This window comes from Suhomyces tanzawaensis (genome assembly GCF_001661415.1).
Source record: "Suhomyces tanzawaensis NRRL Y-17324 unplaced genomic scaffold CANTAscaffold_10, whole genome shotgun sequence".
Lineage (NCBI taxonomy): Eukaryota > Fungi > Ascomycota > Pichiomycetes > Serinales > Debaryomycetaceae > Suhomyces > Suhomyces tanzawaensis.
The window spans coordinates 30,507-52,998 of NW_017963645.1; the positions used below are offsets into that span (position 1 = coordinate 30,507).

The following is a 22,492-nucleotide window of genomic DNA, read 5'->3' on the forward strand; positions in this document are numbered from 1 at the left end:
CGCCCACCCTACTGGTTGCTTTGCTGAAAACGCACCGATTTTGCAATCATTTTCGAATAGTAGCTAAGGAGGTATCTTGGCCGGAACACGCGGAAGGGGCACACCAAATCAGAGAGCCAAGCAAGATTGGGGTGGCTCCTAGCATGGACTACTCTTGAAGCACAGTCTGCTATTTCCCACCTCTTCTAAGTGGATATATCAATCGTGCAGAATTAAAATATGAATCAATGGAACGGTGAGTCTTGAAGTGTTCACACAAGGTTGCGAAAACATGAGATCAAAAAGTAAAATAATGATGAGCCTTGATAACCTCGAATTTCAAAAAAGATACTACAAGACCATAATCTATCACGGATGAGTTAAATTAGCGGAGTGCTACTCAGTAGAATAGGTACGTAGTCTTCTCCCCGGTTGCTCTGCGTAGCCATTTTGAATAGGTAATCTAACAAGTAGATTGCAATCGTTATCAAAAAATTACTTCCATACTCCGGAACCCTTCTGCACATGTTGAAGAACCTTCTACATCAAACTCACACAAGCTTTCTTTTTATCATTATTGGTATCTTCTGTTGATATAGACCTGCCATAAAAGGTAAACTTTCGTTGTTGGAGCACCCACTGAGCTGGTATGAGATATCCGGTTAAGAGAGGTGATGCATTTCCAGGCCCAAATCCAACATTACTGACAAGTTCTGCCACCACCACTGCCTTACCGCGGTCCCTACCGCCCTACCACGGTCCCTACCGCCCTAAAACGCCCCTACAACCCCCAGGGTCCCTACCCTTCACATGCCCTATCCCCATCCCCCACGTGAAATTCGCACCGGTTCCGCCCCGTCCCAGCCATCCTCGGCTTATTTCCCCAACACCCAGCTCCGAGCCCGCGTCCCATCGCCATATAAGACGCCTGCTGCCCCTCTAAACACTACTCTTCATCGCGATGTCTCTCATGAAGGCCCTTGCTGAGAGCTCCGGCTCCAAAATAGAAGAAAAGTTCGCATTATCTGTCACCGACTCCACACCCTCCTCCACCACCTTGGAGGGCAAGCATCCCCTCCAACCATTCAGAAAGGGTGCCAGAGGCACCTTTGGTGGTGAGCTCGTAGCCCAGGCGTTGAACGCCGCATGTGCCACCGTGGAAGTCCCCGAATTCACCCCTCACTCGTTGCACCTGTACTTCGTCAAGGCAGGGCTGGATGACACCACCATGGTGTGGCAGGTGCAGCACGTCAGCGACACCAAGAACTACGCCAACAGGTTGGTGCAGGGGTTCCAGGGTACGGGAGGACGCTTGGTATATGTGTGCCAGGTGTCGTTCACGCGAGCCAACCACTCTGAGCACAGGATCAAAGCAGCCGAGGAAAAGGCAGCTGCCGTGGTCCAGGCAGGAGGCATAGCTCGTGAGCTTCCAGTGCAGTTCCAGACGAAACCAAATTTTTTGTTTGAGAAGTACCGCAATCGTTTGGACGAGTTCAACTCCCACATCCACACTTTCGACATGCTCGAGCACATCACGCCGCCAGACTACTCGTACCGCGACCAAAAAACTGATTTGGGGGCTGCTGGCAACAAGCAGTTCGGATTTTTCTTCCGGGTACGTGATGACTGGCGCAAGGCCCAAAATCCCACAACCACCCGATTCCTCCAGCTCGCATTTGCCTCAGATTCTGCCTATTTGGGCACAGTGGTGGGTGCGCTCGGCTTGAGGCTTCCTGTTGACATGAAGGACCCAGCCATGTTGCCCACTTTCGCCTTTTTCAGAGTGTCGCTCGACCACACCATCTACTTCCACGACCTCGACTTCGACCCTGCCAGCTGGATGTTCTTGGACTATAAGTTTTCCAGACTTAACAATGACCGTGTGTTGTGCCAATGCATCGTGTACACGTTAGAAGGCAAGATGGTGGCGCTGGTGATACAGGAAGGATTGGTATACTTTACGGACGAGATTTTGGGACGGGTCAAGCGCTTGGGCGTGGACGGAGACGACCTGGGGGTCTCCAAGTTATGATTGACGACGACGGTCTATTATGTAATGAACTAGGTAATACTATTTATTTATGGCGTGGTGTAGCCGGTGCAGCTAGATCTCCGGAACCAGATGGTCTACTAATGATTATGTTATTTATTATGCTGTATAGTGCCTACCTGTAATTATGTAATAAATTAGGAAAGTCGTGTCAGATTTAACCAGTGGCTCTCAGGGCAGGACATTATCAACCAAGAAGAATCGAGTCTCGTAGTCGTGATTCCAGGTGGTGGCATATCAATGGAATAGGTATTATTTCTTTAGGACTGTTCACTAGTCCCCTGGTTGTTCGGCATAACCATCAGGGCACCCACTGGGTCTTCGACTCCCGCAACTAAGGCAACCCTATTCATTCTTTAAAGCTTGAAGTCCGCCCAGTGGCTGTTCAGTGTCTGTGTCAACACAGCCATTATCGGGATTTCGTTTCTAATTTACTGTGCTTCAGCCTCGACTGGCTCAATTTCTTTTGAAGCATCCCTACCCTGATTGCTAAAGTTTTACTTCTAGGCCGAGTCTCTGCCTGGTTTCTTCATTCTTTCAATTTCATCACTCAGCCCAATTTCAGGAAGTACCATGCTGTTGGGATACCATTACTGTAACTCAGTAAATTTAAGTAATAGACTTTTATCCCAGCTTGGTTGGGCTATACGCGCATTAATTAATTCTCTTCAATAATCCGATAGAAGGCTTTCGCGTCCCTTTTCGGGCCTCGGTCAAGACCCAATTCTTGGTGCAGGAGTGAATGGTTTCTAGACCACCTTCTAACATTAGAACTAAGAATCGTTCCTATCGTACAAATTGTTCTCATGGACAAATGAATCACATTATGTGACAACTGTTAAAGATTACCAACCGACTTCATGCGATTTGTCTGATTTCCGAGGAAGTCGAATCCCTTCGGATGCACCCTGGCGTCTTCACTAATTTATTTTTTTGCATAAATTCTACAATTCTGCCGTAAGAGAATTATCCACCAACCAGGTTCTGCTTGTAATGCGAGAACTGTGGGCTGGAAAGGCCAGATCCCTACTTGCTCCCGTCTGCGATTACCTTCCTTGTAGATAAGCCACCCTAGAAAGGCGCGGTGCACCATTTTCCGCATGTTTCACGGCTAATCGTACCTTACAGGTGAGACCAGAGGGAAGGTGAGCGGACCAGATCCGCCCTTTGTTCCTTTTCCTCCGTGCCACCCAGAGTAGATTCCGAAAGTAAAAAATCGAAGCAAGAAACATTTCTAAAACGAATGTAAAATTTTACGCCAACCTAATATAAGGTGAATACTCCGAACCCAAGGAACGTACCGGCTCCTGTCATTGGCACTGTCAAAACCTCCGAATCAAACAATGCGCTCGAAAGCCAATTAATTAAGGTGTAGCAACGCTTCTGTGCATGGCATCTGGTTGGTTCGATGGCGCCAGCTAATTCGCAGCTGGCACGACGGTCCGGCAAATCACAGCCACCCATCCTCTATTGTGGTGGCAGTTGATCTCGCAAAGAATAGCGCCCACGCATATGTCCGCCCAGCACCTAAGCTGCCACAGGCCAGTATAGCCTGGAGATGCTCAGCAATATGCACTGGACAGCCGTCTAGCTGTCAGTTCACTGCCTGGACCAGAATTGGATTCGCACAGGCGGTGGTGAGCATGTGCTGGAGTACCCCTCGTTGGCGGGGCATGTTGGGCCAGCAAGAGGTCTAACTGGGTGACGTAGTGGCTTCTCTGGGTCCGGGACTTCGTGTTGTGACTCTTGATTCTGCTAGATGTTGTCCACTTGGTCTACCTGATTAGGACTACCGAGACTACTTGATGGCTACTTTTGATTCTACTTCGACCTCTACTTCACCAATTGAAGCTCTTACTCTTGGTTGGACTTTATCACGAGTAGTCTCTTCTGCCTCGGAGTACTCCTGTAAGACTTCTCCTTCTGATGCCTCCTTGCTCTGCCCGGCCTTGCCATGCCAGGACCCTCGCGGCGCCCTTCGCCCTGCTCTCTAAAACTTGACAGTTTTATTTCACTTCCGCATCTGGCATTGTCAATCCGAGGTTATATATCTGGCCCCTCTGGCCCAGGCCAAGAACTAAAGACTGTTAATCTGGATTGGAACTCAGTACATTCGTATTCTTAATACACTCTGGTCACGATTCTGCCATCGACTCTGCCAGTTAATCGACTCTGATCACTACAATCGTATCACCGAATTCGAGTCTCCAGTCCAAGTCACTCGACTGTTCACAACTCGAGACCTTCTGTTAGTTGATCCTGCAAGTGTCACTACAATCGAGCCACTGTTAGTTGATCCTGCAAGTGTCACTACAATCGAGCCACTGTTAGTTGATCCAACAGTCATTCAAGTCCTCGGTTGTTGGGTCACATTAGTCAATTCCTTCTGCTAGTCTAGCTGATCCACATTTGGTCTACTTCATACCATCTGTTGGTCTAGTTGATCGCTTCAACAGCCACTAATTCTCGAGAGACTACTAGTTGGTCCTCTGCTGCTAAAGATCCATTAGTTGACCTAGCTAGTTGATCCATTCGTCCCACTACTGATCCACCAGTTGATTCCTGGTCCCAACCCTTAATTCACATGGCAGGCCCAATCGACGTCGAACAACTCTTGGGCGTCAACAAGCTCGCAGACGGCTCCTACGTGGGCCGTCTGCCCATGATCAAGGCCCATCCACAGGCCCGTGGCGCCTACGGTGGAAACATCGCTGGCCAGGCGTTGGTGGCTGTGGCCGCCGACACACCACCAGGATTCGTACCCCACTCGTTCCAGTCGTACTTCATAGGTGCTGTGGACGACAAGACTCCGCTAGAGTGGAAGATAGAACAGATTTCCCAGGGAAAGAGTTTCTGCAACCGTCACGTCCGGGGGTACCAGGACGGCCAGTTGAAGTTCTACGGTAATGCATCGTTGACCCGCAAGAACTCGCACGACGAGCAGGTCAGGGAGTACGAGCAGTGGGTCAGTCGTCGCCAGGAGCAGGAAGAGGACGACGACGACGACGACGACGATATGCCCAAGCCGTTCCAGTTCCAGACTCCGTACCACCAGTGGTTGGCCTCCAACAAGTTGGACGCTATTCCTACCGACAACCGCGGCCAGCACTTGCACATTTACCACAAGATGCCCCCGCAGTTTAGCGACCTCGCCAGCACCCGCAGCGAGGAATCTCGCGACGTTACCGACCGCAGATTGGCGTGGTTCGTGCGCTGGGGCAACGACGAGGACCCATCCCAGCAGCTTGTGGAAAAGGTGGCAGGCCCCTACAAGTACGCAGGGTTGGTGGCGTTGTCGGACTCGCTCTTCCTCACCCGTTTGGCACGGAACTTGCGGTTGCCTGTGGACCATCTCGACCCTATACACTACTTCTCAGTGTCGTTGGACCATGTGATTTACTTCCACGACGACAACTTCGACGCCACCCAATGGTTGGGGTTCTCGTTCCGGGCACTTCGGTTGGTCAACAAACGGGTGGTGCTTGAGGCCGAGATCTACGACGTCAATGGCGTGCATGTGGCCACCGTGATCCAAGAGGGGTTGATCCACCTCAACGGTCTTGAGGAGACGGCGAAGTTGTGAAGTAAGGAATGTTATGTAAAGCATGACAATAAATGCATGAAAGAGCGGTGACAGTAGAATTAAATATTAAACTTGTCTAGAATCGTACTGACAATAATATTATGAAAGAGCTGGGCTAGCCCAGACTTGAATGCTATTTTATGTTAGTAATAACCCATTTTATTTCATCCAGTTACAACCCGAACATATATTCTTACTTTAGAAGAGTAACTGTACTTAGTAAGAAGGCTCGAAATGTACCCAGCTCTCACTATGTTGAAGAATGCCTTGATTTACATACAATTCTCTAAAACACCATTTGTGAAGTAAGCAACACATTTAATTCTACCCAGCTCCACTGTATAATCTAGTAATATCTAATAGCCTTATTTCTGAATTCTTCGCGTTGTAACAGGACAGTGTTTCTAAGGATTTTAATTAATGCCTTGAGCTGGAATACACAACTACCCACATAATGAGTATAAGGCAACGCTAAATACGAAACAGAAGCAAGTAGAACAATGTTGGTTATTACAATTTCCCAGCCAACATTGCCACGTTTTCTGCCGACTTCCTCAATTAAATTCGTACTACTTCTCCTTGTCTACATGTTGCTCCATACTTCTCAGAAACTCTATCTTCTACCCCCGTCACCTCCCACCACTAGAGGGAATGAAGCAACCAGCCATTCCAGCCCCTCAAAACACCCTTGCTGCCATTGTCACCGGTACACCACGGATCCATATTTATTTGCATCACCAGAATCCAGACCTGTACAATGGAGATGATTCCAGAAACGCACTCCACCAGCTAGCCTGGAGAATAGTCATTGACAATCCAGCACCACCACGCCACCCACGCCATAAGTGAGCTCGTCAATCCATTGACTGGAATCGCATACTGCCATTGAGTGTAATCATTCGTTACTCATCCCTCATTGACTGGTCACACGCCTTAGCTGAACCATTCACGCCTTGACTGTAATCAGTTATTCAGTACAAGTGCTACTCTTTCTGCCATCAACCAGCACCAATACACCACCAACCAGCACCGATTCACCACCAAGTAGCACCAATACCACATCCTTCCTCCCATTCGACTACTTCACCCTCCTTCATCTCCAGCCATCCCACCATGTCCTTCAACACACAGACGCTAGAGAGCCTCACAGCCACCCTCGCCAGAGTCCTCACCTCAAATAACCTCCTCGTGCTCGACCGCCTGTTGTCGCCGTTGATCAACCATCTCACCTCGTTCCTGAACCTCAAACAGTCAGGCAAGTTCAACAACTTGATCTGGCTCGATGAACCCCAACAAACAGAGGTGTTTGACTCCTTTAACGGCTTGATCGTTCTCCTCCAAGAATCGCCCTCAAATTTGGCTCTGTTGGCCCAATTGTACAATACAGTGCCCAAATCGCTCAAGATCCACCTCATTGTGAGTGACTTGTCCAAGTCCTTCTTGTACCAGTTGAACGACACTTTGGCAGGAAATTTGAACTTTCGATCATTGCTACATTTTCAGCAGTCCCAGATAAGCTTGACTACTCGAATCAAGGCATACAGCTGGAAGACATTCCCCATAGAGGACGAGTTCGTGCTTTTCAGCGACTTGCAATTGGATGCCCATATCGACCACTACTTGGACGAGCCTTTGAAGCAAGTCAACGAGCTCGCATCAGCGTTGATCCAGGTTATGTTCCCATCAGACACCAGTTTCAAGCACAAGTTGCGAAACATTTACGGCAAGGGGGATCACGCCAAACTCTTCATCGACTTGCTCAACGACCATAAAATCCCCGAATATTTAAATGCATCCTTGAACCCGTTAGAGTTGGAGTTTTACCGGACCAAGTTTGCTAGCAACACCGATTTGGTGGTCCTTGAGAGAAACTTGGATTACACCTCGGTGTTGTTCAACCAGCTCAACTATCATGGGTTGATCAACGATTTGTTTGGCATGGAATTCACCCAAATCGTGAATATTCCAGAAGATGTCGAAGACGAGAAGATCTCAAAAAACTTGAAGGATGACGTGCTCTACAACAATACCCTCAAGCACCTTAATTTCTCGTCCAGTGGTCTAAAGTTGAGTAAATTGGCCAAGTACGTACAGCAACAATTCAAATTGAAAGATAACAAGTCGGACGACCTCGATGACATCAAGAAGATAGTGTCGAGCTTGGGAAGTTTGACGTTGAAGCAGGACTTGATTAAAAAGCACACCATGATCAGCGAGGCCATAATATCCAAAATCAACGCTGAATACGAAGAGTATCTCGTGTTTCAGAACGACTTGTTTGAAAATGACTACAAGTCTCATTTAGCGTCGATAAAACACTTCATAGATTCCAATTTCGACCAGCAATTAATTTTCTCCTCGTTGATATTGGTATCGATAGTGAACAACGGGATCAAGGAGCGTGATTTCGAGTGGATCCTCCAGGACTGTATGGATTTATTCGGACTAGAGACGGCTTTGGCCCTCGAAAAATTGATAACCTACAAATTGATAAGGCTCCTCCATGAAAGCTCGGGTGATTTTTTCAGCAACTTGGGAATTACTTCGGCACCCGAGGAGGTGGAGAAGCCCAACACCGTTGGCATTACTGCGGGTCAGGACGTCTATTCTAGTAATTATGCGTTGATCGATAAGTACTGGAACTTGCACCCAATCGATGAAGACATTGCACCAGCCAATGGTGATGACGAGGAGGACGTTTCCTTGATAGACTCGTACCAGAACCCGTCGTTTACTTTGCCATCTAATACAGTACCCATATTATACAGGCTCGTGGAGGCGCTTTACTTTCGGGACTTTTTGAAGTACAAGCCCACCAATAACTTGAAGAAAAGACCCAACTGGGAAAACCTCCAAACAGACATGTTTGGGGGAGCTACGGTGGATATAAACGTGGACGATCGCAGCGACATCCGAGGCAAACGGGTCAATGGCACCGAAGCCCAGCCGCGAGGCTCAGAGTACTTGGTGATCGTATTGCTTGGAGGAATAACCCGAGCAGAAATAACCTGTTTCAAGTATCTACAGCAGAAGTTGGACCGCCACAACAAGCGGAAGAAGTTGGTGGTGTTGACCTCGGGAATTGTCAATAACAGGTCCATGTTGGAGTTTTTCACCGGGTAATGGAGTTTTTAACCGGGTAATGGAGTTTCCGAAAAGAAGCACATGGAGTTGGAAATAGAAATAGCTGGTTTAAATGGAGTTTCCACAGCCCAAACATTAGCATATCTCGACTGATCAAAACGATTGTAAGGCCTCAAGCCAGCTACGGAAAGAGAATCTGTGAGGCCTGTAGAAATGTAGTCCCACTGTGCGCTGGTCCTCAGTCCACGTTTGTAGGAGATTCCATGGACTCCTTCGTTTTCTCGAGGCCAGTTCGTCGTTCGCCTCTCGATGTTCGTTAATTATTGTTCCAGTCTCTCGATGCTTCTGAGGCTTGGTTCTTTGTCGTTGTCCATCGTTCTTTCAAGTTCTCGATCCTCCCTTCTCCAGTCTTCCTTCCCCATTCCAGTCTTCTCCATCCCCTCCTCCAGTCTTCTCCCCTCCTACAACTGGTTCAAATATCGTTTATTACTATAGACAGTTGTCTTCTAGAACCAACCGAGTATCGATGCATCCCTATTGGGCTTCGGCTTCTTTTTGAGCCTTCAACTGAGCATAGTAAGCGTCTCTCTTGGCCACAAGTGGCTTGTGTTCAAATTCCCAGTAGGCGGCTCCCAACACGAAGCCGACACCGAAACCAATGCTGATGTCGGTGATGATCTTTCTTCTTAAAGTTCCAGTGATAGGTGCAATGGCCATGGTGTGTGTCAATGAATAGTTGCAGTTGGTGCAAACGGGCTCACTTTTGTTAGCTCGATCAGCTCATTTTTTCCGCCAATCAGCTGGCGCGTTTACCAGCCGTGGTTAGCGCGGCGGCGTGTGCCCACCGTTTTTTTCATGATGGTCCCATAGTTAATTCTCACCCGGGGTTTGCTGACCACCACACCTCATCCACCATGTTGCCTAGATTGTCCTCTAACTCCCTCAGCGCTGCCAGATTGACCAGAACCTTCCGTTCCTCTGCTGTCGCCAGCAACGCCGTCTACGGTTCCCCAAAGACCGGTCCTTACTCCAACTTGCCATTCAAGGTCAAGGACAGAAAGATTCCTTTCGGTTTGTTCTACTGGTCCATCACGGGTCTCTTCTTTGCCTTCCCATTCTTGTCCACCTACTGGCACATGAAGAAGGCTGGTTCTTTTGATATGTAAGTCTGAATAGCCCCATGCATCATCCACACACAGCCTTGAAACTGCCCTACATCCACTGGGTATGTTAAATACATACACATCAATACACATTTGAACAGATTTCAGCGGAATCGCTACTGTAGGATATGAATTTGTAATATCACAATTAGCCTGAATTGTCAGAGTTTTTTGCTATTTTTCTACGTATGTCCTACCATTTGACAAATTCTCTTATTCTAACCTTTAATTATGCTGTTCTACCATTTGGCAAAATTCTCTTCTTCTAACCGTTAATTATGCTGAATTACTCTACCATTTGTAAAAATTACTCTCATCCTACTTTTCACCACTAACAACCCTGAATTTTTCTATCATATAATTCCACTCCCTCTATCACCAATTATGAATTCGGTTTGTTTCAGTTCTCGTTAATTCTCTATTGCCACTTACTAAATCTTGCTGAATTGTTTTGTATGTGGTAATTCGTCACTTCACAATATATTGAATTTTGTACCGCATCATCAAATATATCAACGCTGAAGTACTATCCGTCACTTCACTAAATAATTCTACTGTTTCCTGACTGGCTCACTACTTCTACACTGATATTATTTTGGTTTTGTAGTGTCTCCTACTTGTTCTTTAAAGCTTTTTCATATTTAATTCAGTTGTACTGTCTATTTATTCTCTCGATAACATTTCTATCTGTCTAGTCACTCACTAGCTTTTTAATATGAGTTCTGTTGACTCTGTCACTGTCTCTGGTATTTATATCAAATTCTTTCACTTTACTTAGTGTGATGTTTTGCGCATTTCTACCACTTTTCGTAGAGCTTTACTTCTAGAATTCTGATTCCAATTTAGTTAACAGTAATTATCAGTCAAATGGGAACAGCGGTGGAAGAAATCAACCGAGTAATTCAAAAATACATAGAGAATAGGACTATTAATTGAACCTGATTATTTGTTCAAAGTGAATCTTTCCATTAAATTATTCAATCTACAAATTCGCCTACCCGCTCTCATTTGTAACACCCATTCCAAGATAAAACGATTCTAGCAAATTCTCGTAGAACCAAGTAACCTACGTCGGTTCTCATTTATAGTAACTCTTGCTATTCTTCTGAGGGAAATTCATTACATCAAGAATAAAATGAGCTAGCACCTTCAGGAGATTTTACATAATGTGTATTACAATTTCTGAGCTGATAGCAGTTCTTATAATGCTAAATCTCAACTCTCAATTATGGTATTATATCTTATGAATTATATATCGAATCTGACTCTTTTGACGACTCTTGCACCATCTGAAGCTTTACGCTTGAGAATCGACGGCCTCCTGGGCTCTATTCCTGGTGCTGTCATGTTGTACAACGCTTCCAGTCTAGGGGGAATCATTCCCGTACCGGTACGCATGTAGTATTGCATTTGGGGTATAACATGCTCCTTTTCTTGTGACGTCTCTCCATCAAAAGTAGGCTCATAATCGTCCTCTTCGTCTTCTACCGAAGCTGGCTCGTTGGAGTGGAGTGCCACTTCTACTTCAGGCGAAGGTGACCGCACTGGAGGTAAGGGAGGATCGTATGCGTCCTCATCCTCATCCTCCTCTTGCATTACATCAGATTCAGTATTCAGTATACTTTGCGGTATGCCATCGTCTGAATCAAAATCTTCTGCATTGTGGGCCTCGACTGGAGTTTCTTCATCCACAACTTTTTTGAATTCGGGAACAAGGTTGGGGGAAGATTCTTCCACTTCAGGCACCAATTTATCGGACAGTTGTTCCACTTCAGGTACTATTTTGTCGGATGTTACTTCAAGTACAGGCTCGTTTGCTGGTTCTTCGGTCTCGGAGGATGAGTCTCGGGAGGGTACTTCCACTGTTTGTTTCGGTTCCAGGGCATGGTCCACAACACCATTACTCAAAATAGAGTCCAGAAAGTTGAAAGAACCAAAATTCATTCCTAAGCTCAGACTCAAGTCCACAGTAGGTTTTATGGGCTCTTGGGGCTTTGTGGGTATTGCCTTAACCACGGGAATCTTACCCCATGATTGAATGAAATTGACTATTTCCGGGTTGGCCTTGATGTCTTGAGTGATGTTTGTGAAGTATAATGGGTTGGGCTTAGCATTCAATAACACCTTGTTAGCTGCTATGAATTCTCTGATTTTGGACCGTTTGGCCAAGAGCTTCTGTTTCAGCTCTTGTTTAAGTTTAATCGCATGTAATTTCTCATGTACTTTCTTCATGAGGGTTTCCTCTTTGATAACCTGCTCTTCTAAATCCTTTCTGACATTTTGAAAGTTGGCATGGTATTTCTTTACGTTAGCTTCGAATTGCATGGTTGGGGTGGAGTCTGCATCGCTACCTCTCATATCAAACATGATTCCATCTAGAGTCTCGTTGATCATGGATACCAAGGTATTTCTATGTGCTTCGCCCTGGTTGACGCTCTTCACGTCTTCCTCGGTGATCAGGTCGGTGTTCGAGAGCAAGTACTCCGCACCTTGGTTGAGCTTGATGATCAAGAGCAACAAGCTTCTGCCCTCTTTCATTAGCCAGTCTGGGGCAAGCCTGAACTTCTGGGACACGGCTCCAGGCCCAGCAGTGGTGGGAGGCGGCGTCGAGCCGTTGATGGAGGTGGCCTGTATGATGAATTTCTCGATCTTGCCGAGTATGGGTTGGGGGAAGAGTTCTGAGCCGGTGTTTGTTTTTGCATTTATCCAGGTCTTAAACAAGTTTATGAGATGCTGTCTGGTGGGAGTGTCTGTGACGATGGAATAGGTTTCTGTGAAGGTTTTGAATAGATTCTTGCCAAAGATAACGTTGTATGGATTCCCCACGTTTTTACATATGGAATCCAATAGATACATGGCATTGAGCTTGTGCTGGGGAAGACACTTCTTGATGCGGGTCTCAATCATCTCACATATCTCGTTACATTTGTCCACGTTTCGTTCGGCAATGTTGGTCAAATCGGTGATGACTGCTCGGGAGTTGATTGTCAAGGAAGCCAATTGCTTCTGGTAAAAGTCTGGATTGAACTCGTCCATGGTTGATGCTGTCGTTTCTCTTTATATGTACATAGTCCTCTGACTCCTTAGTTAAATGCCCCAAGCCTATTACACACCAAAGTACATTTAAATGGAGGCCCAGAGAAACACACACTCTGTGGCTGAGAAGAGAAGTTAGGAAGAGATTACGAAAACAGTCGCCAGATACACGAGGACGGGTTACTGGTTGCACTTGATGGTACAAGTTGGATTGACTGGCCTTACCGTGGTATAGTTAGGAGGGTACCAATTTGTTTCCAGCGCAGGCGGAAAACTTTTATAGCTGATGGGCGACATTTTTGTCTGCAGGAGGGCATCCAGGTGTCGCGCGGTTTGGCGTAAAGAACCGCGACACTGTTTCGGTGGCTGCTTTGGGGAATGGAATCGTGCTCTGCCTGGTCCGTTTTCTGACCCCCAACGTTCTGACTCTGCTAGTGTGGGGTGTTCTTGTGGGTGTAGCCGAGTAGTAGCTTTTCCCAACGAAGTCCCGACTTTCCGCATCGCAGTTTCCAGTTTTCCCTTCTTCGCCAGCGTCGTGGGGGCTGCTCTGCTCATGGCCAGGCACACCACTGCAGCTACTGCCACCGTCCCTGCTGAGTTGCTCAAGCTCGTACCGTACGCTCCTGGCCCAAAGCAACTCTTTTCTTGCAGCCAATAGCAACTCGTTTTGGAGGTGGATCTTTTGCACCAACTGGATGTTGGCGGTTCTGTAGTTCTCAAGCTGGGCCGCCATGCCACTCCACTGCAGCTCAGCAGCCTTCACTACTAGCAGTACCAGCAGGAGTCCCAGACATACGAATTTCTCGAGGTCAGGAGGAACAGAGCCGAGGTCAACAGTGGCAGCACGGCTATCACAGACTGGACACACGAAAGGAGGCTCAGGGACGTGGTTTTGACAGAAGAAGTGCATGCAAGAGGTGAGTACGATACTTTTGGCGGTGGAACAATCGATGTAGCAGACGCCACATAGGCGGGGGATGGTGTTGGTCATGGCAGTTGTGGGAGTTGTTGCAAATGGAACTGGTGTCACGTGGAAATGAAGTGGTGGATGTGTTATGTGCAGGTGCAAGGTTGGGGGTTGTAGATTCAGGATTTAGATGAATTGGGCTTCTGGAGCTTTGAAGAGGAGTAGTTGGGTAGTAAACTGCTGGGCTTGTGTTCAAAGGATTTTTTTCACAATTCTGGTAAATTTTGTAATTCTGGTAAGGCAGGATTAAATAATGAGAGGTTTGTTGCGAGAGAACTGGTAAGTATGAAACCTTATTCTCTTTCTGCGTGATACTTTCGCTGTCTTCCGGGTAAGCGTTCCAGCCGTACCCTTGTAGCCTAACTCTAGCCTAACTCTAGCCTACTTCTGCCGACTGTCATCACTTCCAGATCAGGTGACTCTCAGTCACGCGCACCGTAAATCATCCCAACAAAGTCAAGACGATGTTGTGCCGGCAAATCCTGCAGTTCAGTCCATTGAGGGACGAGTCACTGGCTGCTTGGAGGTTTCTGAAGTCTGGACTTCATCCAGAGCCATAGTATGCTTTGAAAGCCATGGGAACTACAAAAGCTATGGAAGTTAATGAGATCGTAGAGAAAAGCTACGAGAACGTAGAGAAATCGTACTGCTCCACCACAATCCTCCTCACACATATCCTGTAGTACTTGCACCCATTGAACAATATTGATCCGCCCCAACCACCTCCATCTACAGCCCAACCACCAAGAGACTCAGGTCACGTGTGCGACTCAATGAGTCAGATCCGGAAGCGGCTCCGCTCCGGAAGCGGCCACGACCAAATTTTCCACCAATCTCGACTATATAACCCCCACCATTCCTCGTTTTCCCACCACCAAAAATGATCAGAACTGCTGCTAAAAACTCCGCCCGTGCGTTCTCCACCAGGGCCCCCGCCTTGGACAAGATCAAGGTCAAGAACCCCATCGTCGAGTTGGACGGTGACGAAATGACCAGAATCATCTGGCAAGTCATCAAAGACAAGTTGGTCAACCCATACTTGGATGTGGACTTGAAGTACTACGACTTGGGCATTCTCGCCCGTGACAAGACGGATGACCAGATCACCATTGACGCAGCCAATGCCATCAAGGAGTACGGAGTGGGTGTCAAGTGTGCCACCATCACTCCAGATGAGCAGCGTGTGGCCGAGTTTGGGTTGAAAAAGATGTGGCTCTCGCCAAACGGTACTATCCGTAACATCTTGGGCGGCACTGTGTTCCGTGAGTCCATCATCATCCCCAGAGTGCCCAGATTGGTGCCTGGTTGGGAGAAACCAATCATCATTGGAAGACACGCTCATGGAGACCAGTACAAGGCCACCGATTTGGTGATTTCTGAGCCTGGTAAGTTGGAATTGACCTTCACTCCCGCCAACGGAGGCAAGCCTGAGACCAGAACCGTCTACGACTACAAGGGTGCAGGTGTAGGCTTGGCCATGTACAACACTGACGAGTCCATCCGTGGATTTGCCCACTCGTCGTTCAAGACTGCGTTGGCATCCAAGTTGCCATTGTACTTGTCCACCAAGAACACAATTTTGAAGAAGTACGACGGAAGATTCAAGGACATTTTCCAGGAAATCTTCGAGGCCAACTACGCCAAGGACTTTGAGAATGCTGGCATCTGGTACGAGCACAGGTTGATCGACGACATGGTGGCACAGATGATCAAGTCCAAGGGTGGTTTTGTCATGGCGTTGAAGAACTACGATGGTGACGTGCAATCGGATATTGTTGCACAAGGCTTCGGATCTTTGGGCTTAATGACCTCCGCGTTGATGACCCCAGATGGAAAGGCCTACGAGGCTGAGGCTGCCCACGGAACCGTCACCAGACACTTCAGACAACACCAACAGGGTAAGGAAACCAGTACCAACTCCATTGCTTCGATTTTCGCCTGGTCCAGAGGTATTGCCCAAAGAGGTAGACTCGACCAGACTCCAGATGTCGTTGACTTTGCCAACCTCCTTGAGAAGGCCACCGTGGACACCGTCCAGGTCGATGGTATCATGACTAAGGACTTGGCTCTTGCCTGTGGTAAGACCGAGAGATCTGCCTACGTGACCACCACCGAGTTCTTGGACTCTGTAGCTGATAGAGTCAAGAATGCCGTCAACAACTAGTTATGGGGATAATTAATGGAGTTTGCTAGCAGCGCTAGTGAACGTTATAGAAGTACTCAGCATTATCTGTAGAGGTAGATAATTTTTTGGGAAAGGGTGGTTTGACAGGTAGTAAGCATCTCGACATTTAGCGGGAACTTGCCACTAGACTTCAAGATTTAGAAGCCTTTAGTCTTGCCACAAAATTACTCTGATTCCCACCCCTTTGAGATCACACTAGAAACTGTTCTACCCGCAACTGTTTAAGTTCTGTAATTACAGGAGGGACGTATAACTTCGCCAGTTTATTTCCAGCTCTTCTAATTACTGCTTTTTCAATCTTTCTGCGTCCTGACAGCGTCCCAATGCCGCTAGTTGAAATTAGTTCATTAGTTCTAATTTCTCTAAATCCTTCTGCATCACGGCCTTTTAACTCCGCTGAACTTGACAGATCTCTTAATTCTCTATGAATCTAACAATTGGCAGGTACCTCAAGCTCGTGATCTGCTGAGACCGATGTAGCAGTCTATTGCTAGATTTCGCTAGTGCTTATTTTATGTTATTTTATGGGGATTTCTTGAGCCCCAGAAATTAATTCAGGTATTTTGGGGCCGTTAATTGCTCAGATTTTGTCCAAATTCTCTTGAGATGAATATTAATCTGGAAGGCCGAAAACAGCGTTCTTGATGACCGCTTTTGACTATAGGGGCAAAAGTCGAGGACAACTGCATCACCTGCTAAAATTCTGGCTAATGGCTACTTCTTGCAGACACTTCTTTTAGGTTTATTTTTTTAGTTTTGATTACACCCTTTGTAATGTGACAGTATGTGAATCTAATAACGGTACCGTGGTTTCCGCCACACCCACCAGGTGATGCAAAACGCACATTTCACTCTCAAACCAAAAATTTGTGGCTACAATCTAGTGAATTTTAATGGAACCGTCATTGCCCCAATATCCTCAATTAAGGTCAGAGCTTGCATTGTTGTGCTCTGCATCGTTTCGTAAACTAATGGTACCCTGCTTGCGAGACAGGTCCATTATTTTACAACTTGGTGACGCCTTGCAGCATGTATTATATGGTGTCTCTAGACAGGTTGCATATCACATCGTTAGTGGCGTGGAGCCATTGTCATCTGGCTGCAACCTCTAGCCTTTCGTAAATATACTTCTAACAGAGAATGAGGCGAAGCACACAGTTGGTGGCCATAGCAAGGATCGAAAGGCGTAGCTAAGCTTCTTGAGACTAGATCTGCTCAACCGGTTTGGCCAGCCAAATAATATTCTCTAGACCTTCTCCACTAGGCCAGACTCGGGGTCATTGTCGTCCAACACCTGCCATAACCCATGCAACAAATAGTAGGTGCCTATGGAGAGCAAGCATATCTTAGCGAACGGCTTGCTGAACTGTCTGTAGAAGACCGACTAAGGTTAGTATGCACGAGCGTGTTCTCTGTATGGAACCTGACCGTTTGACACGCAATAGGCTTTCAGATGTACGTACGTGGGGCAGGAGCGTTTGGGTTTGCGTCTGCTCAGCTTGAGGCTGATGGTCTGGCATCGGCTTCTTGCTGTGGGGGGCACTCAACATGCGGATGCGGCTGGCTCTCGCCGCACGCCCCAACTGGAGGGCCTGTGTTCTAGTCAAGCCTGGTTTGGGAAACATGGTGCCTGGCAAATTTTTGATTTTCACTCGAATGACAATTTTGGTTGCTGCACCTATGCGATCTGGAGTAGTTTTTGCCTACCTGTGGAGAAGTGGGGGACGTTTGCATTGAAGGTGTTGAGACAAGTATCGGAAAATAATCTATCGCCGAAGACTTCAACCAGTTGGTTCAGGTACGATGGGTTATTTCCCAGAGGAGAAACCACATAAAGGGCGCAAAAAATACGCCAAGTCGACGAAGCAGCAGCGTTGGAGGCCCACAGTGGCAGCGAACCTCAATGGGGATTTGGGGGCCTGATCGTACGACTGGAACTGTCGGAACAGCTACGGAATCGCCGGTACCCCTTGGGAGGGCGTGTGCCAACCGGGTGGTATTGTTGAACCCTGGTGTAATTAGCACAAACCTTAAACGGAGATGGAAGAAGTCTGGAAGCCAATCTGGAGGGATTTCTCTGGTCTTCTAAGCCATTGTCGACAGAAATAAATGTCGCTGCTTGGATGATTTTTGATGTAGAAGCACCAGGGGCTATATCTTATCGGATTTATCCGCCTGTCACTAGCCAAAAGGGGCCTCACTATGGTGTGATGGGACCAGCGTTTTCACGAGGATTGCAGTGGATGGGCAGATCTGGTGGGGGATTGACCGTGGAACTCGCCAAAAAACACCCACAAAGGTGTCTGTATCGGTGATCAGCATGATAATCCTTCGTCTGGGATCTACAAGACGTGGAGGACCGATTTGGAACATGGGTCGGGTTTTTCCTGAGCCTCAGACGGCTATGCAGGTAATCACTATTCCCAATGGGGACAGAAAGTGATATCAGTGGTGGTCTGGCTTGCACATAGCAGCAAGGGGTGGGGTTACAGAAGCTCGGCTGAAAAGCGCGTGGATGTCATGGGTGAAGAATGGGAGCAGGGGAAGGTAGTCCACGGATAAGGGGAACCACGATAAGGGCACATAAGGCTCCGTGGTACCTTGTCGCTAGCACATGTCAGCTGAATTCCAGGCACCCTTCGTCGAGTCCTGGTCAAATTCTCGTGGCTCGTGAAATCCTCGTGGCTCGTCGATCCTGCTCTAGAATCACAATAAGCCATAGACTATCTTCCTTGCAGACCGAGATACGACGCTCACAAAAGAAATGGCCCAAAACGATATTTCCAAACTAATATTTTGTAGCGCAGCAAGAATTATTCGGTTTCAAGAAAATATGTGACAGTTGGGGGACAATACTCAGGATGGTGTCTGACACCTGCTGGGGGACTGCCTGGCCAGGTGGAAGATGGCAAGGCTAACCTGTATAGCCGGACTATCCATGTAGGGCCATCAGCTGATTACCTGCCAGACAGAGTCTCACCTGGAGCGCCATCCTTAGTGCTCCACTTCAGAACAGCAACTGCCGCTTGACGTAGATTTAGGCCCACACGATCTCATTGGCCATACGGGCGCTTGATCTGGTACAGCCTTGCACCAGCCCAGCCATGCGATCCACGCAACCGAGCCAGAATAAGGTTTGCGGTGGCAGGTGGTAATTGGGCTCGAGACGAACTGGAATTAGCCTAGACCTGGAGGTCCCTCCGTGTGGTGATCTTGGCTGGCGGTGGTGAAAACCTGGGTAGGAGCCCCCACGCCCAGTCCCGGTTGGGGGCCATCGAGTGTTCCTCCCCACCACCACGTCACACCTGGAGGAGTGTGGTTGGTGAGAGGGGCATTGTCTATCTAGGCATGCAGATAGTCGTGGGTTTAGTGTGCTATTGTGCGCATGCATGCATTTGGGGCTATTGTGCCCATAATTGAGTCTATTTGGCAGACAATCGTGAAGGCGGCCTGGCAGCAGGAACTGAATTGGCACTGACGGGACGTCGAGACAATCGACACTACAATAGTTGGAGGTCACTACCCACAATAGTCGGTGCCACTACCCACAATCGTTGGTACCACTGCGCACATTCGTCAGGCAAGTCCATCTCCTCGTCGCAATCCCCGATCCACCCCTCCCGTCCATCGCCCCACCCACCTGCGTCCTGCACTGGCATGCCCGCCCCGCCGTTTCTAAGCCTGTGCGGGCTCTTATATATGCTGGCGTCCTGGCTGATCTTGCCGTGATTAAAGTTTTCGCATTCATTGCCTGAACTCCCTGCGTCGTTTCTTTTAATCAACGGCTTGCTATCGCGTAGTGAGCCAGATTCGAACAGCAAGTGGATATATAAACCAGGCCAGAACGTTTTTCACATCAAGTATCTGAAGTTGCTGCGTATTTATTCCGCAGCTAGCACCATCCGCTAGACCCTGAGTATCACTGCTAGCCACGCTAGACCACCGCTAGCACCACTGGCTTTTCTGCACCACTGCTAGTGCGACCGACACCTACTGGAAACTCACTGCAACCGTCCCTCCCCTGGAATCTACCGAATCTCCCACTGAATCTCCTGCCTACCGAATCATCCCCCGCTGGAAACTCACTGGAACCATTCTTCCGCTGGAATTTACTGGAATCCCCTACTACTGAATCTCCCACTGAATCTCCCTACGCACTAGGAACGTTTCCACCGTCCTACCACTCCCACCGGACGTCTCACTCTCCCTGCCACTACCAGTGAGACCCGCACCGGGAACCATCCTACCCCTACCGAGAACCATCCTACCCCCCGAGAATCATCCCACCACCCCCGTACAGCTATACCCTATTTCACTACCCTGCAAACACACCACTCCCAGCGAATCATCTCACACCGCCACCCCTCCCACCATGCTCCCCCTGTACTATCCCCCAGCATCTCCCTACTCCCAGTATCCCGCGGCGGTCACCCCCCGCCAGCCTCCCTACGCCCCTCCATCCCACCACCGCGCGCCAGACCCTCCCGCGAGGCCACCCCCCTACGACTTCCCGCCCCAGCCCCTCAACCAATACCCGCCCCACCCCTACTACTCCGTCAGCTACCTCCACCATCCACTCCTCCCTCCCGCAAACGTGGACATCTACACGTCCAGGCCCCCCCAGGCGACCTTCAGGACCCACAAGAAGGCCCACTCCTACGAGGCAGCCAACTTCAACAGTCTCGCCACCAACACCGCAAGCTTCACCAACACCACCAGTAACCCCAACAACTCCACCACCACCTTGGCGTCTCCTATGCTCCCGCTTGCCAGGCCCAGAAAGCCCAAAACTTCCACCTTGATCTCCAACTCCACCATCAACTACCCAACCCACCAGTTGGGCGCCAACCCCCAAATCCCCCCCAACAAGCTACACGAGCTCAAGACTGGCTTGTACCCCACCATCGAGGTCAAGAAGTACCTGACGCTGGCCATCGACCCTGTACGCAACTACTTGACGGTGTACGAGTACCTGGTCAACAACCACTGGATCATCTGGGACTACGAGACGGGTTTTGTCCATTTAACAGGCATCTGGAAGGCGTCGTTGAGCGCGTCCATCAGCGACAACATCGCGTCGCTGGCGCCTGCAGCAGCTACCTCTAGTTCGTCACTCAAGGCCGACATCGTCAAGCTCCTTGAGTCCACCCCCAAGCAGTACCAGCCATATATCAAGCGCATTCGAGGCGGCTTCCTCAAGATCCAAGGTACCTGGTTGCCGTTCAACCTCTGTCGCGTGTTGGCACGCCGCTTCTGCTACTACATCCGCTACGAGCTCATTCCAATCTTTGGCGTGGACTTTCCCGAGTACTGCCTCAAGCCGTCGGATCGCGGCTTTGGCGAGCTCAAGTTGGACGACGTGCCCCACGACCACCACCAGCTCGACTACTTTGTTCCTCCCCAGCTCCATGAAAATGAGTCCAGAAGGAGCTACCAGGAAGTTGCATCTCCGGAAAAGCGAAGGCGTACCAGCACCCTGGTGTTCGATTCCAGGCTCAAGGAGCCCAAGGGGAAGCTCCTCCCGTTGCCCCAACCCACATACATGTATTCGTGGGGCGAGTCTCCCTCGTCATATACCCCCCAGCGAGGCGAGCCTGTCACGCCCATCAACACACAGCTAGCACGCTATTCGTTGGGCCAGCAGGGTTCCACGTACTCCAGCTCTTCGTCAGCATCTTCAGCGTTGTCTGCCCCGGCCAGACAGCCTGGCGACCCCGAAATGATGGACATCGTGTCGGCATCACGGTGCTTGCAGTCGCTCCGCAAGCCCAGCCACACCTCGCCAATCGCAGGGCTGGGAGAACACGAAGAATCCACAAGTCAAAGCTACACAATCACCACAGGCGAGTCCAGCGACACCGAATTGCCTCCCAAGAACAACAGGGGCATTTCGTCCATTTTGCTCGCAGCAGGCATGGCAGAGCCTGCCTATGCAGCTAAGGAAGACGATATCAGGTCCGATACCGGCCAGGCGCCGGTATTGCGGCGGTCCAGCATGAAGATCAACGATCTTTTGACTTAGTTTGTATTTACTCTTCAGTTCTATCGTCTATAGGTGTCAATATACAACCGGTGAGATCGAGTATAGAGGATGGAGGGGATAACGATGTAATATCCACGAAGAGCAGGATGTGCTCTTGTAACATTCTGTAAAACAATTCGGTGATTTCCGTTTCTACTCCTTCGTGTAATTGGACTATTAATTAATTATAGACTTATTTGTTCAATATGCTCATGTAATGGGACATTATTCATTTTTATTTCTACTTCATCCTCATCTAATGGTTAATTAGTATAGTCCTCTCTGTCTTGCGAAGCCATTTGCCCGTGTTGTCATCTCTTAAAAATTCCATTCATTTGCCACTAACTTTACTGATGGCAAGTGAAGTTGGGCTGGCGACAGGAGAAAATATTTAGGCATCTTAGCTGCAATAACTCCGAACGT

General features: G+C 48.5%; 9 protein-coding genes across 9 annotated transcripts; 6 read left to right on the forward strand and 3 right to left on the reverse strand.

Annotated features, from left to right (window-relative positions):
- Window positions 1-949: 949 nt before the first annotated feature.
- On the forward strand, window positions 950-2,011 carry CANTADRAFT_57885 (Thioesterase/thiol ester dehydrase-isomerase; the record flags this gene model as incomplete). The annotated part of the gene is made up of 1 exon (XM_020210740.1): window positions 950-2,011. One exon carries the CDS (start codon window positions 950-952, stop codon window positions 2,009-2,011), a length of 1,062 nt encoding a protein of 353 aa, XP_020061746.1.
- Window positions 2,012-4,613: 2,602 nt separating this feature from the next.
- On the forward strand, window positions 4,614-5,612 carry CANTADRAFT_57979 (Thioesterase/thiol ester dehydrase-isomerase; the record flags this gene model as incomplete). Its single annotated transcript, XM_020210755.1, has 2 exons — window positions 4,614-4,973; window positions 5,055-5,612. 2 exons carry the CDS (start codon window positions 4,614-4,616, stop codon window positions 5,610-5,612), a joined length of 918 nt encoding a protein of 305 aa, XP_020061747.1.
- A 981-nt stretch (window positions 5,613-6,593) lies between these two features.
- VPS33 (tethering complex ATP-binding subunit) lies at window positions 6,594-8,982 on the forward strand. The gene has a single exon (XM_020206317.1). It carries the CDS (start codon window positions 6,726-6,728, stop codon window positions 8,733-8,735), a length of 2,010 nt encoding a protein of 669 aa, XP_020061748.1. The 5' UTR covers window positions 6,594-6,725; the 3' UTR covers window positions 8,736-8,982.
- Window positions 8,983-9,239: 257 nt separating this feature from the next.
- Window positions 9,240-9,413, reverse strand: COX9 (cytochrome c oxidase subunit VIIa; the record flags this gene model as incomplete). Its single annotated transcript, XM_020208794.1, has 1 exon — window positions 9,240-9,413. A coding segment is annotated over one exon (174 nt), but the record flags the coding sequence as incomplete, so codon positions are not given.
- A 242-nt stretch (window positions 9,414-9,655) lies between these two features.
- On the forward strand, window positions 9,656-9,853 carry COX8 (cytochrome c oxidase subunit VIII; the record flags this gene model as incomplete). The annotated part of the gene is made up of 1 exon (XM_020208677.1): window positions 9,656-9,853. A coding segment is annotated over one exon (198 nt), but the record flags the coding sequence as incomplete, so codon positions are not given.
- A 1,254-nt stretch (window positions 9,854-11,107) lies between these two features.
- CANTADRAFT_8523 (uncharacterized protein) lies at window positions 11,108-13,628 on the reverse strand (the record flags this gene model as incomplete). The annotated part of the gene is made up of 2 exons (XM_020211305.1): window positions 11,108-12,914; window positions 13,534-13,628. The coding sequence occupies 2 exons, from the start codon at window positions 13,626-13,628 to the stop codon at window positions 11,108-11,110; spliced, it is 1,902 nt and encodes a 633-aa protein (XP_020061751.1).
- A 1,114-nt stretch (window positions 13,629-14,742) lies between these two features.
- IDP1 (isocitrate dehydrogenase (NADP(+))) lies at window positions 14,743-16,026 on the forward strand (the record flags this gene model as incomplete). Its single annotated transcript, XM_020211954.1, has 1 exon — window positions 14,743-16,026. The coding sequence occupies one exon, from the start codon at window positions 14,743-14,745 to the stop codon at window positions 16,024-16,026; it is 1,284 nt and encodes a 427-aa protein (XP_020061752.1).
- Window positions 16,027-17,293: 1,267 nt separating this feature from the next.
- Window positions 17,294-17,672, reverse strand: CANTADRAFT_92516 (uncharacterized protein; the record flags this gene model as incomplete). The annotated part of the gene is made up of 2 exons (XM_020211955.1): window positions 17,294-17,431; window positions 17,511-17,672. The coding sequence occupies 2 exons, from the start codon at window positions 17,670-17,672 to the stop codon at window positions 17,294-17,296; spliced, it is 300 nt and encodes a 99-aa protein (XP_020061753.1).
- A 1,661-nt stretch (window positions 17,673-19,333) lies between these two features.
- CANTADRAFT_39038 (uncharacterized protein) lies at window positions 19,334-21,340 on the forward strand (the record flags this gene model as incomplete). Its single annotated transcript, XM_020208778.1, has 3 exons — window positions 19,334-19,360; window positions 20,966-21,093; window positions 21,154-21,340. Coding segments are annotated over 3 exons (342 nt in total), but the record flags the coding sequence as incomplete, so codon positions are not given.
- Window positions 21,341-22,492: the final 1,152 nt, after the last annotated feature.